The following is a 13993-nucleotide window of genomic DNA, read 5'->3' as shown; positions in this document are numbered from 1 at the left end:
TCCTAAGATATCCTATCAAAACTTCAACATCTGACATTTCACATCTCCCCACCTTGCTTTATGTTTTTCCTTCTTAATATTTATCACTATTTAATACACCACACCTTCGCTCATTTATCCTCCATTGGAATATAAGTTCCCTAAGAGTAGAGTTTTTGTTTGTTTCCTGAAATATCTCCAATGTCTACAACAGAGGTTTGTGATATTTGAAAAAGGAAATTACATCCTTCCTTTGGTTTTTTAATTTTTAAATTCTTTTTAAAATTATGTCCAACGTAGAGCTTGAACTCACAACCCTGAGATCAAGAGTCGCATCCTTCACCGACTGAGCCAACCAGGCACCCCATGACAAACATTGGTCTAATAACAAATTTTGGAAAAACCTGAAATGGGCCAAGCCCTTTCTTTTATACACAGAGAAGTTAAACCCAGCAGATGAGAGGTCATGTGCTCAATACTACACATTTTTCTTATTTTCTGGATGCCTGCTCTGTGCCGGGCACTGTGCTATGACCCGGGGCTCCAGAGATCAACAAGACCGTTGTGGATCACAATTTTAGTGGGGCCAATGGATCATATACCCAAGAAAGAAGTAAGCCAAGTAACTGGAGTGAGTGCCGAGAGAATAAATTGGGGAAGATGGGACTGAGCGACAAGGGGTGATGGCACCGATTCAGACTGAGAGGTGGGCTAGGGAGTGGGATCTGAGGAGGGGACATGTGAGCCAAAACCCAAATGACCTGAAGAAGCCAGTCATGCAATGCTATGGGAGAAGAGCACTCCAGGTGGACAGAACTGTGAGTGAAAAGGCCCTGAGGTAGGGACTCCTGGTCCAGTGCTCCTTACCACTTGCTGCCTCTCTGGGGCCCTGAGAACCGCCCTGTGATTGTCCTGGGCCTCCCTCAAGCTCAGCGCTAAGCTGTCAGCTTACCCAGAGAACAGCAGTTCTCTGAGGCTGTGGGTCCCCCTCCCAGAAGCCTTGTGGGTTAACCGGATCTGAGTTTCCTGGTTCCCGTCTGGCAGGGGATGAGTGGACATTTTCACTGCCTTCGTTCCCCAGGCTCCAGCCTCAGCCCCCAATCTCCATGGCAACCCTAGACACAATCCTAATCTGAAGAAGGATCTGGAGCATAAAGACCACTATAAGGAGGCCAGAGGGCTGGTGGACTCACCTCCTCTTGCTCCTTGTGTCCTGCCAGCCCGTCTGCTGGGTCCCCACACCCTGGTCTCCCCAGGGACATCCAAACTGAGGATTCTGCAGGTCTGCGCCACTGCTGGGCACAGCGGGGCTATGGAGGCCTGTCCTCTGCAGCTGCTTCTGCTGGGGGCGGCTGCCTTGGCTGCATCTGCTCTGGAGACAGGTGAGCATGGGGGGGGGCTTGGGGGGGCTTGGCGGGGGCTTGGCTGGGGCAGGCAGGAGATTCGATCCTACCACCCTTAGAGACCGTTTCTCCATGATGGGCTGGGACCCCCTTGACTTGAGGAGGCTGGGAAGCCCTGTGCCTGATCTTGCTTGGTGCCCCCAAGTCCAGAATGTGTGCGTGTGCGTGTGTGTGTGTGGCAATGGACAACACCGTGGGTGTTGGGGTCAGACAGTCTGGGCTCACACTCTCACCACCTCTTCCTACGTTTCCACTCTTGACATCACCGCCTCAACTCTTGGAGTCTGTTTCCTCAGCAGCAAAGTGGGAATAAGGGACCTCACCCCTTAAGGGACTATTATTATTGTGCATATGAGATAAGCGTGCAAGTCCTTCTGCACCTGGCACATAGAAAGCGCTCAATTCACTCACTCTCCAAACCTCCCTCCACCCCCGTGGGCGTCCAGGGCAGCCCCTGGCTTTAGTAGGTCTGCGCAGATTTGAGAAAATGCCTCCACGTCCTAGGCCCTGATGGTGGATTTCTTCCCCAAAGACCCACATCCTGGCTGGTCCTCAAGACCCACAGGTGCCCCTACTATGTACCAGAAAAGCCACCTCCTCTTCTCCATCCTTACAGAAATTAGAGCTACTTGGATTATTTACACATTAACTCATTCAATCCTCACAACAACTCTGTAGTGTGAGAATGTTTTGGGATGTAAGTTACAGACACCAAAGTAATGAGGCTTAACCCATGAGGGACATTATTTCACTTAAGAGTGGCCATAGAGGATTCCAGAAATGGTTAATTTAGCAGCTCAACCATGTCAGTACTTCTCCATGAATCTCATGACCTCACCCATGCAAGACGGCTGCTACGGCGCTGGCCATCACATCCTCAGTCAACCACTTTTGAAAGCAGGAAGAAGGAGCCTCCTCCTCACATAGCTCTCTCTTTTCTTTCTTTTTTCCTCTTTTCCTTTTTTTATTCAGAGACGGAAACCTTCCCTTCAGTAAACCTCTTCAGTCTCATTGCCCAGAATCAGGTGGCATTCCAACAAGCCCTACAAACAGAATTAGGATGACAGAGCTTAGTTTAGGCACTCCCGGTACCAGGAGGGCTGGTACGCTGCTCTCCCACAGCTGAGAGATATTAGGGTTTTTATAGGCGCAATAGGGAAAGGCCTGGGGTGGGCAGGTGCCCAGTTCCGTCCACCCTCTCCTCCAACAAGATGCTAGCAACAGCTCACATTTCTGTGCCACTCATGAAACGCCACGCACCGGCCTAAGCACCGAACCCTTACCTGCCCACAGTCCTCCAGTTCCAGAATATGAAAAGCTCTGGAAGACCAGAAGTCCTTCTTAACTAATTTACTGGCAGCACCTGACGTGAGCTGAAGGAGGCTGTTTCTTGTCTGTATTTGTCCTGCTCGGGGTTATGTCCCTATTAGACTCGCTCTAGAAAATGGGCTTGATCACCAAGGGCTGCAAACATAATCTCCTGCACACACACCACGTTACCTTTCTAAAATCTGGAAGATTCTGAAACACGTCCGGGGGTCTTTCACGAAGAGGCTGGGGGCCTGACTTAAATCACTCCCCCCTCCCCCCAAAGTCCCGAGATGGCGCGAGCGTCCCATTTTGCCGACGGGGAAACTGAGGCCCGCGGCGGGAGAGTGGGGCGCGCAGGGCCGGGCGCCGGCGGCGCGGTTCCAGGGCCGGTCTCTCCCCCGCAGCCGACCTGGCGGCCCGGTGCGGGCGGACGTGGCAGGGGGCCGGGCTGCTGCTGCGCTCTCACGCCGCCTCGCGCTCCTCCTACTTCGTGGCCCGGGACGCCGACTGCGCGCTCTGGATGCGGGCGGCGGCCGCCGGCGACAGGATCCGCTTCCAGTTCCGCTTCTTCCTGGTGTACAGCTTGGCCGCGGCGGCCCCGGGGTCCCCGGCGCCCCCCGCCAACCCCGCCGCCCCCGCCGCCTCCGCCGCGCCCGCCGACCCCTGCGCCCCCGGCTCGTACGTGCAGTTCTACGAGGGCCCGCCGGGGGCGCCGCGGCCCCTGGGCGCCCGGGTGTGCGGCCGCAGCATCCCCGCCGCCGTCGCGTCCTCCGGGCCCGTCCTGGGCCTCCGCCTGCGCACCCGGGGCCGCCAGCCCCGCGTGGCCTTCGTGGGCGAGGCCACCTCCTTCCGGCTGGGTGGGTGCGGGCGGGGCGGGGCGGGGGGAGCTGGGGGCGGGGGCAGGGGCCGGGGAGGGCGGGGGGGGCGGAGGGACCCCCCACGAGCGCGCTCCTGGCAGCGAAGGTTCCAGAACCCCGAGCCCGGCCCGTGCGTCCGTGCGTCCGACTGACGGGCCGCGAGCGTGCCAGCCCCCACCAGCGCCTGACGCCCGCGCGCACGCTCACCCCGCACGCTCATTCACACCACCGTGCACACACCCTGCACGCTCATTCACCACCGCGCACACTCACCCTGCACGCTCGTTCACCACCGCGCACACTCACCCTGCACGCTCATTCACAACACCGCGCACACTCACCCCGCACGCTCATTCACACCACCGTGCACACTCACCCTGCACTCTCGTTCACCACCGCGCACACTCACCCCCCACGCTCATTCACCACCATGCACACTCACCCCGCACGCTCATTCACACCACCATGCACATTCACCCTGCACGCTCATTCACACCATCGCACACACTCACCATGCACTCACGCCACAGCACCTCTCGTACTACACCTACCCCACCTATGCGGCACACTCGTTCACACCACCTCACGCTCATATGCTGCGCACAACCTGCACTTATTCACACAACTCCACACTTGCACACCTGACACCCAATGCCCACACTCACACACTCACACGTCCTGCACCGTTTCACACAATCCCACACACTGCACACCCAACGCTCACACTGTACACAGCCCTCACAGCCTGCGCACCCTCGTTGACACACATACTCCCACTTCCACACCTGACACCCAACACACACACTCTCACACCGTGCACACCCATTCACATGACCCCACGTTCACAAACCTCACACCTCCACACCCCTACACACTGCACATACGCCACACACCCTTCACACTCATTCACGTGACCCTACACTCGCACACCCATACCCCGACACCCACATTCACACACATTCTGTATGTACATAGAAGCCACAACATTGCACTCATTTACACAACACACATGCCCATGTGCCTCACGCAGTGCAACACAACCCGCATACCTCACAGACTGCACTCACAGTTTGCATTACACACCTCATACACACAGCACCCCTTTGCACACTTAGATACAACTTACCCAGTCTCAGGTTCACACCGGGCTCTTCTGTCCTGGCTCGGCCCCGCAGGTGATTGCGGGGGGCGAGTGGCTGTAAGCCACGCACCCCCCCCCCCCCAAGCACGTTAAGGAAACAGAGGGTGATTAATCATCATTTAGCAAGTGTGCCCTTGCTCTTTGGATGCTGTCTGTTCCTCAGGGCCACGCCGTGCGTGTCTTCTCGTCCTCTATTTGTGGGTGAGACCCAGGCTCGGGGAGGGGAGGGGAGGGGAGGGGAGGTGCCCAGGCCGCCTGCTCTCTGGAGCAGCGGGGCCTTAGCGGCCGGAGCACGTCCTCTTGCCCAAATGGGTTTAAGGCTTTAGCTCCCGCAGGCGCCCGGCGAGCGGAGGCTCAGCCTGTGTCGCAGCAGGCGCCGTGTCCGGGGAAGGCGAGCAGGCGGCTGCCGAGACTCAGAGGACTCCAAACGCGCAGAGAAGCTTTACCGCCAACTCTGGCAAAACAGCCAGGACTGCGAGCGCCCAGAGCCCAGAGCAGGGCCGTCCGAGCACCCATGGGCTCCCCATGCCCCCCGCCTGCGGGCCCTGGGCAGCCCTTCAGCACTGAGCCGGTCGGGGAGCGCCCCCAGGCGCCCCATGGTCTCTTCGGACCAGGCTCACCTTTCTCCTTCCCGGGCCTGGCGCCTGGTCTGAATTTTGGATGTTATTTAATTATTCAATTTTTAGCGAGTGCGCGTGAGCAAGAAAGAGCAGGGGCGGGAAGCAGGGGCAGAGAGGGAATCCTTAGCAGGCTCCAGGCCCAGCATGCAGCCCGTTGTGAGGCTGCATCTCACGGCCCTGAGATCATGACCTGAGCCGAAATCAGCAGTCCAGCACTTACTGACTCAGCCATCCAGGTGCCCTGAATTCTGGATTTTATTTTTATTTTTTTAAAAGATTTTATTTTTTATTTATGAGAGACACAGGCAGAGGGAGAAGCAGGCTCCATGCAGGGAGCCCGATGTGGGACTCGATCCCGGGTCTCCAGGATCATGCCCTGGGCTGAAGACGGCACTAAACCGCTGAGCCACCCGGGCTGCCTGAATTCTGGATTTTAGATTTTCTCTCTCTCTCTCTCTTTACCATTAGTCTCTAGCTCTGGGAGGAACCATAAATCCTTAGGGCCAAGACCAGTGGTGCCGGGGTCTCCTTTCTGGCTCCTGTTGGCAGTAGGGTGCCCAGGGACCTATTATGTTTTGCAAACAGTTCTTACTGGTGGATTGAGAATGAACCCCGCCCTCTCTCCCTCTTTCTCTCTTTCCCTCCCTTTCTCCCTGTGGCCTTGCCTGCTTGCAAGAGGTAGCTGTCGGCCAGGGAGCCGGGGTGCTATGGCCACTTTGTGCTTAGCAGGATTGGACTCCCACAAGAAGGTGGCAGTGGCAAAGCCCTGTCACAGCTCTGGCTTCCTTAGATCAGATTTGTCATCTAAATGAAGAAGGGTCCATTTCATATCCTCCGGCCACACACACAGTCCCTGCCACTCACACCTGCAGGCACAGCCTGCCTGCTGCATGCACACCCTCTTACATGGACACACACATGTGACTCCCCATACACAACCACACTACTGTTTGTGTTTTCTCTCATATTCACTCTTAAGCTTACATACCTGCTATGTATTATTCATTTTCATTTGTAGACAAAAGAAACCCAACTCTGGTTGGTTTAGCCAAAGGAGAATGGGGAGGAACCCCTGGAACAGGATATCAAATTGTTGGTTCAGATACAGCTGGATCCAGCAGTTCGAGTAAGGGCACCTGGGCTCTCTCTTTGATCTCTGTCTTTGCACTGTGGGAGTCTGTTTGGCTTCCATCTCAGGCAGCTTCTTTTTCCACCTGGCAGTAAGGTGACCCTGCAGCTCCAAGACCACGGTCCCCCTTACAGCTCTCACCTTGACAAGATAGCTAGCTAGCATCTTTTCTTACGGTTCTAGCAAAAGTCCCAGGGCCAAATCTGATTGGTCATGTAGGTCATGTGTCCATTTCTGTGGCCAGAGATGGGGCGTTCTAATTCCATGCCGAAAGCAGATAATTGAGTGAATCCACGTTCTGCCGGGGTGAGGAGTGCTGCCGAGGGACGCAAACCAGGACAAGGAGGGCTGGAGCGCTGGGGACACTGGCGTGCCGTTCTCACGTGGAGCTTAGGGGCCTCCTGTAAGGTAATGAGTGCGGACCCGAAGGGAGAGAGCCATGCACTTACTGCTGGGAGGGGATGCCGGGCAGAGCTGATGGCAGGGCCAGGCCCCGAGCGAGGAGTTGCTGGGAGCGGCCAGGCTCGCTGGGACACAGCAGACACCCTCACACCCACTGTGCACCACAGGGTTCATGAGCGGGGGACTGAATTCCACTCTGCTACTTAGGTACAGGCTGTGTCGCCTTGGCAAGAGACCTGAGCTCTCCTGTAGTTTGTTTTTTTTTTTAAGATCTTATTTATTTATTCATGAGACACAGGGAGAGAGGCAGAGACACAGGCAGAGAGAGAAGCAGGCTCCATGCAGGGAGCCCGATGCGGGACTTGATCCTGGGTCTCCGGGATCACACCCTGAGCCGAAGGCAGGTGCTCAACTGCTGAGCCACCCAGGTGTCCCTCCCATAGGATTCTTGTGAGAACTTAAGGAGATGGGGTGTGAGCCAAGTGCTTAGGGCCGTGCCCAGCACAGAAGAGGAACTCCATAAATGTCAGCCATCAGCATCATCTGGTGACCATGCACCTGTCCACCGTGACACACCCACCCATGCTTCCATCCATACACGTGGAAGCAGCCCTGCTGCTCGAAGCTCCCACGTTCCCTCCCCCTAGGGCTGCACATCCCTCTGTGTCACAGACAGACTCAGGGTCCTCATCTCGTGCGTCCCCTCTTGGCCCCAGGATCCTGTGGTGCCTACTTCCGCTGTCAGAACGGCAGGTGCATCCCCCCGAGCCTGGTGTGCGATCGCTGGGGCGTGGACAACTGTGGCGACGGTAGTGACCAGGCTTCCTGGCCACCAGCCAACTGCAGAGGTCAGTGATGGGTGTGGCCCGGGGGGGGGCCCTCCTGAGCAGTGAGGAGGGGCAGGGCCTCAGTGGGGAGCCCAGAGGTGGAGCTGGGGTACAGAAATAGGCAGGGGAGAATAAGATGAAGCGGGTAGTGGGGAATCTGTGGAGGCTGGACTGAGGATCAGAGCCGGTTAGAACCAGAATGATGCTGGAGAGGATCTAATCCAGCTGTGGCCAAATGGTATGCTAGTGGTGGGAGCTCTTCCTAAGGGGCATTTTGCACAGAGGACCAAGACCTCCCAAGGAGAGATGCTCTATCTAACTGGACGTGGAGGCCCAGGCCCTAGCTGACTGCTGATGTCCCCAGGGGTGGGGACCTTCGAGTCTTACTTTGGAAATCATTCATCCAGTCTGACTCCCACATTTTACGTATGGGGAAACCGAGGCCTAGGGAGGCGAAATGACTTGCCCAAGGTCATAGAGTCCGGGAGGAGCATGACCAGGAATGACCTCTGTGGACAGGGGCCCCAAAAGATCCTTCCTGGGAATCTAAGAAGCCGCATCCTGCAAACAGGGCTGCCATGTACTGTTGAACAGACTGTTCACTGCAAAAACCCACCTGGCTGAAGGGTGCAGTCCAGCTTCCTGGGACCCCACACACTTGCCTCCTAAGCCATTCTCAGTCTCCTTTGCAGGTTCCTCATTATCTCCCTGGCACTCTGTGCTTCGTGCCTGAGGCCCCGTTGCCATACCCTCCTTTCCTCCAGCCTTCACCGCACCAGTTCCCTCCGTGGTCTCCTTCCTACTGCATTGCCAGCTGGACTCGTCTTTTTTTTTTTTTTTTTTTTTTAGATATTTATTTATTTATTTATTCATGAGAGACATAGAGAGAGAGAGAGGCAGAGACACAGGCAGAGGGAGAAGCGGGCTCCATGCAGGGAGTCCGACGTGGGACTCGATCCCAGGACCCCGGGATCACTCCCTGAGCTGAAGGCAGATGCTCAAGCACGGAGCCACCCAGGCGCCCAGACACATCCTCCTTCTTGGGGAGACGCTCCACTGGCAAACCGCAGGCGCCGGAGCTGGGCCGCGTGAGCTCGTGTCCTTCCCTAGGACTTCCTGCCCTGCGACCTGGGCAGGGGACTTAACCTCTCTGCCTCACTTCCCTTATGAGTAAGATGGAAATTCTGAGAGTAACAAGCCCAATTTTAGTATATGTGCTGCCGAAGTGAGCACTGAGAGTAACAAGCCCAGATGGGTTTAGGGAGGCTTTACTGAGCCCAAGTCAAGCCCTGGAAAGTTCCAAGTGTTACTCTCTTATTTCCCGCTGCAGGTCCCTCGCTGGCGCCCAGCCAGGCAGGGAGTACAGACGGCCCTCCGCCCAGGCCCCTGACGCTCTCCCCGGCTCTCGGGTCTGCAGGTCCCCTCCAGGTGGCCGCCGGGAGGAGCTCCCCTTGCAGGCCGGGCCCCCGAACAGCAGGATGCCGCAGCCCCTCCGGGAGGTAGATGTCTTTTGCTTCCCACCTGCTCCCACTCCTCCCACCAGGCAGACGCTCAACCGCTGAGCCACCCGGGCACCACTCTCCCTTTCCTTCTGCAGGTCCCCGGCTCCGGGCCGCGGCGCTGGTCTCCTCGCTGGTCCTGGCCTCTGCGGGCCTCCTCCTGGGCCTCCTCTGGTGCTGCTGTGCCTCCAGCCGGCTGGCCCGGCAGGCTGGCGCCCGTGGCCTCTGCCCCCACTGCAGCATCTGTCCGTGTCTTGGCCAGGTGGCTCCTGGGGGGCTGCAGCCCAGTGGCCCGGCCTTCCAGGGCCAGGGAGGACGTCCCTAGAGGCTGTGGCTTCAGAAAAAGACTGGGCTCTGGGGTCCGATGGACATAGGGTTGTGCCTCAGCCCCAGGAGGGCCGTCTGACCTTGGACAGGTCACGTAACCCTCAGACTTGGTCTGCTCCTCTGGAAAATGGGAAGATTCCTGCCTCCTGGGTATTGTGAAATACATGGGAGCTAACCGGCCTTGTAGCCTTGCTGGATCCGTCAAGGGTGGGGAGCAGGGGCCTTGCTTGGCTCCCAGAGCTCACCTGCCCTGCGCTGCCCCACCCCAGCCCAGCCGCAGGTTCCACCGAGTCAAGCCCCCGTCGAAGGCGCAGGACACGCTCTGGCGGGGATAGCACCGTTTATTAAGAAAGATCAAGACAAAGACCACAGGAGGGTCCCTTCTAGGACACAGAGGCCAGGCATCCTGGCCCCACATCTGTGGGCTGCTGGTGGGGAGGGTACGTGCCCCCAGTTGGGCCCTCAGGCTCCCACAGATGGGGCAGGGCTGTCATGTCCCCTTCCTGTCCCTCCCAGTCATGAGTCCTGGCATCCCCCACCCAAGGCACTAACTCTTGTCAACCACCAATGCCCTCCTCCCCCCATGTCCCCTGGGCCTTCACTTCCAGATCAGTGGGGGGGCTATGGGCTGGTGTGGGCGGGGAGACCCTCTCAGTGCTGGGCTCTGCCTGTAGCAGCTCCTGGTAAGAGTTGGGGTGGAGTTTCCCTGGCAGCCCTGAGGCCGGGGGGGCCCTGGGCTAGGTGTCGGGTGGGGGCGGGGGTGGGGGGGATGCAGGCCAGGAGGGCTCGGTGGGAGGGGGAGGCTGCCAGGGGCAGGTGGCCCAGCTGGCTGGGCAGGGGTGACAAGGGCTGGGACGTGGGCTGGCGGGGGTGTGGTTGCCCGCCCAGGGGTGAGCTGCCTTTTGTTCCACAGTTGGCACTAAAGAGCTTTCCCCACCCGGAGGAGGGTGGTAAAGGCCATGCTCCTTGCTCCAGGTAGCTGGTGAGGCACCAGGCTACAGGCCGCAGTTGGCTCTCGTAGGATTGAGGGCTGCCCGAGGGCTGCTGACCCGGACAGCCCAGCTCTAGGGGAAGGGGGGGCTCTCTACTGGTGGTGACAGTTCTGAGCCCACTCAACCACCGTGTCTGACCCCAAGTCCTGGCGGCCCTCTGAGGCACCGGCTCCCATCCAACCTGCCTTACCTACCAGCCTGCGGCTTTGCCCAGGTGCGTTTGTGTATGGGGGGTGGCGTGCCCACCCTCCAGTCCAGCCCAGGGCAGTAGCAGCAAAGCGTGGCATTGCCTCAGTTTCTTACAAAATATTCATAATAATATTAATAATAATAATATAGTCGACGCTGTGGGGCTGGGACACTGCCCGGGAGTCCGTCTGGGGCAGGCGGCTGCCTACGAGGGGCAGGGGCGAGTGTTGGCTCCCGCCTGGGCGCCGTGCTGCAGGTCCAGCGGCTGCGGGGGCGGGGCGCCGGGCCGGGCGGAGTGCAGCACCAGATTCTTGATACAGCCCGTGATGCCCGAGGAGAACCTGCCCCCGGTCAGCGTGGTCACGTCGGGAGCTCCGCCTGCAGGGAGCCCAGGGCGTGAGGAAGGGGCATGCTCTAGCCCCCCTCCCTCCCTTGCCCAGAGGATGGTGCCCTAGGCCAGCACCGAGCCGGGACTTACCGATGTAGACGCGGCCCTTGGTGTTGACTGCCACGTTAGGGCCTGGGGACTGGCCGCTGACCAGCTCCTCGCCGTCCACCTGGATGGAGCCTCTCCGGCCCTCTCTGTGATGGGACGGGGGCGGACCCCTCACCACCAATCCTGAGTCCCCTCCCTTTGCCTCAGATATGCCAGCTAGGAAAGCCTGGTCCTGCTCCGAGCCCTTTCCTTCCCCCACTGGATGCGATGTGGCCCGGTGTAGCTTCCCAGCTCTCATCCATCATCCCACTCGGGTGCTTGCCGGCCCCCCCCCATGGCATTTTGTCCCCCCACTGGAAGTCTGCATTCCGGCAGGTGGGCTCTCCGCCCACCGTGGTTCAAGTTCTGTCTCCAGAGCTCAAAGCCTGCCTCCCTGCATGTGGTGGGCGGCGATCTGTCCCACCCCAGAACTCTGTGCCCCCCGCCCTAGGGCCCGGGTGGACTCCCTTACCGCAGCGCAGTCACCCGATGCCACTCGCCATCGTCAATGGGGTCCTCAGAGACAAGGCGGGCCTCCCCACTGCCCAGCTGGTAGCTGCAGACATGCAGGCCCAAGACAGTGTGAGCTGGGGCAGACGGTGGTGGTGTGTGGGGCTGGGGTGCCGGGGGCTGCAGCTTCTTTCGGGAGGAGCCGCGGCACCGAGCAGAGGGGAGGCCACTGAAGGGGTGAGAAGGGCCAGGGATGGGGGGAGGAAGGGCCAGGTGCCCAGACCCACCTGAAGACCAGGTGCCCGTCCTGAAGCCCAAGACTGATGAAGTCCTTGCCACGGCCGGCCTCGCCCATGTCCTGCCAGGGAAGCACAGGGTCGCTGGGGTTCCTGGTCTGGGAGCCAAGGCCCCAGCCGCTGTGGCCTCACAGCCCTGGCCACCAGGAACCCTAAGACCGGGCCAGACGCCCACACTCACCACGCCCTGCCAGAGCAGGAGGCCGTTGGCCGTGCTGGTCCGAACCTCCAGCTCGATGGTCTCCGGCACCTCAGGCACACTGGGGAGTGGAGGGGGCAGGTGAGGGGGAAGAAGCTGCAGATTCCTGCTGCCCTCCCTGGATCCACAGGCTCCCCCAACACCCATCTCACCTCCTGGAGAAGATGCGGCCTGGGAGAGCTAGGAAGCCATCGTCGTGGAAATAGGCTCCGTACTGCCCAGGGGCATCTGTGGGACAATGTGGGGATGGTGAGGCACCTGCTCGCCTTCATGGAGCGGCCACTGCACGGGCTCTGGACCCCCACCTCCACCCCAACGTGTGCTACTATGGGGGCCCTGAGCCTGCAGTCTCTGGAGACCGCAGAGGGCTATGGACACAATTCAGGGGCCTGTGAACTTGGGTGGGGAGACACTGTAGCTCTACCTTCACTCACTTCTCATGAGGTGTAGCAGTTCCTTTCATTAGGGCATGTGGGCAGCAAACCCAAGGAGCAGTAGCAGGACCTATGATTTATTACTAACAGACTTCCTTTTTTTTTTTTTTTAAAGATTTTATTTATTCATGAGAGACACACATGGAGAGGCAGAGACACAGGCAGAGAGAGAGAAGCAGGCTCCATGCAGGGAGCCCTATGTGGACTTGATCCCAGGACTCCAGGACCACTCCCTGGGCTGAAGGCAGGCGCTAAACCGCTGAGCCAGCCAGGCGTCCCACTAACAGACTTCCTTATCACGCCGCAGTAGTTACCAACACTTCAGAGCTTGCCGAAATCGTGGTAGCTATTAGGGCCACCACGAGGTCTCGTTTACTGCGTTAATACAGAACTACATATGTTACAAATCAGGAAATTTTACATATTTTGAGAACCTTATTTCAGTATAACTGGTTTCCTCTAAAAGCCTATGTATTTTATTTTATATAGTCAGTAGGGTCCAGATAGGGTGACCAATCATCCCTCTTTGCTGAGTCCTGTCCTGGGTTAGCTCTGAAAGTCCATATTCCGAGAAACCCCTCAGTCCTGAGCAAACGGGGAGAGCTGGTCACCCAGGTCCGTGGCACATGAAAAGTTCAGAACGTTTGTATTCCCTCCATCTTGCAGTTGGGAAGACAGGCTGGGGTGGGGGTGGGGGTGGGGGGCTGGTGGTGAGCGGCCTGCCCACAAGTGGGAAGCCTGCATGACACCCCGGGCCTGTTGGCCCCCACGTCCATACTGTGTGTGGCTCCAGCATCCTCAGCCCTAACTGCTCAGGCCCATCCCGCAGGCCAGCACTGGTCCCTGCGGGCCTACGAGGGTAGGGGACATTTGGCCACCTTCCACCAGATGATGCTAACAGCTAACATTTACCAAGCGCCTACTATGTGCCAATCAACGTGCAGGGAGCTTTACAGCCAGCTGCAAGCATGCTTTCATTTAAATGGATCCTCATAGGGGCACCTGGGTGGCTCAGTGGTTGAGTGACTGCCCTTAGCTCAGGTTGCGATCCCAGGGTCCTGGGATCGAGTCCCACATCAGGCTCCCTGTGAAGAGCCGGCTTCTCCCTCTGCCTGTGTCTCTGTCTCTCTGTGTTGCTCATGAATAAATAAATAAAATCTTTAAAAAAAAAAAAAAACGAATTCTTAAAATAATCCTATGGTTTAGACATAATGTTAATAAAAGCTAACATTCTGTACCCACTGTGGACCATTGTTCTAGGCATTCCAAGTATATTAAATAATTGTACCGTGACACAAATTTTTATCCAGCTCTTGTGGAAAGGATGTTTCTTCTCTTTACCTTACACACAAGGAAACTGAGGCACAGAAGGGTAAGTGACTCACCCAAGGTCACACAGCTAGTGGGTGGGGGGATTTGAATCCGGAGTCCGCGCTCTTAGCCACCCTACCACTACCTCTCCT

The 13993-nt window shown here is 58.0% G+C and overlaps 2 protein-coding genes across 15 annotated transcripts in view; one reads left to right on the top strand and one right to left on the bottom strand.

The window, feature by feature from the left end:
- Positions 1 to 922: 922 nt before the first annotated feature.
- Positions 923 to 9493, top strand: LDLRAD2 (low density lipoprotein receptor class A domain containing 2). The gene is given in 6 exon segments (XM_038529596.1): positions 923 to 1361; positions 3098 to 3550; positions 7559 to 7690; positions 9000 to 9121; positions 9123 to 9168; positions 9267 to 9493. Coding segments are annotated over 6 exon segments (1050 nt in total). The 5' UTR covers positions 923 to 1291.
- A 325-nt stretch (positions 9494 to 9818) lies between these two features.
- The window catches only part of HSPG2 (heparan sulfate proteoglycan 2), a 99591-nt gene continuing 95416 nt past the window's right edge, over positions 9819 to 13993 (bottom strand). For all 14 annotated transcript variants that reach the window (XM_038531680.1, XM_038531682.1, XM_038531686.1 and 11 more), the window contains 6 exons: positions 12249 to 12324; positions 12079 to 12157; positions 11889 to 11959; positions 11624 to 11707; positions 11155 to 11258; positions 9819 to 11054 (listed from right to left, as the gene is read on the bottom strand). In XM_038531680.1, the coding sequence (XP_038387608.1) occupies positions 10882 to 11054; positions 11155 to 11258; positions 11624 to 11707; positions 11889 to 11959; positions 12079 to 12157; positions 12249 to 12324 (587 nt within the window). In that variant the 3' untranslated portion in view covers positions 9819 to 10881. The remainder of the gene's footprint in view (positions 11055 to 11154; positions 11259 to 11623; positions 11708 to 11888; positions 11960 to 12078; positions 12158 to 12248; positions 12325 to 13993) is intronic.

This window comes from Canis lupus, chromosome 2 (genome assembly GCF_011100685.1).
Source record: "Canis lupus familiaris isolate Mischka breed German Shepherd chromosome 2, alternate assembly UU_Cfam_GSD_1.0, whole genome shotgun sequence".
Classification (NCBI taxonomy): Eukaryota; Metazoa; Chordata; class Mammalia; order Carnivora; family Canidae; genus Canis; species Canis lupus.
The sequence above is the reverse complement of the archived record's forward strand: the minus strand, read 5'-3'. Positions and strand labels throughout refer to the sequence as shown.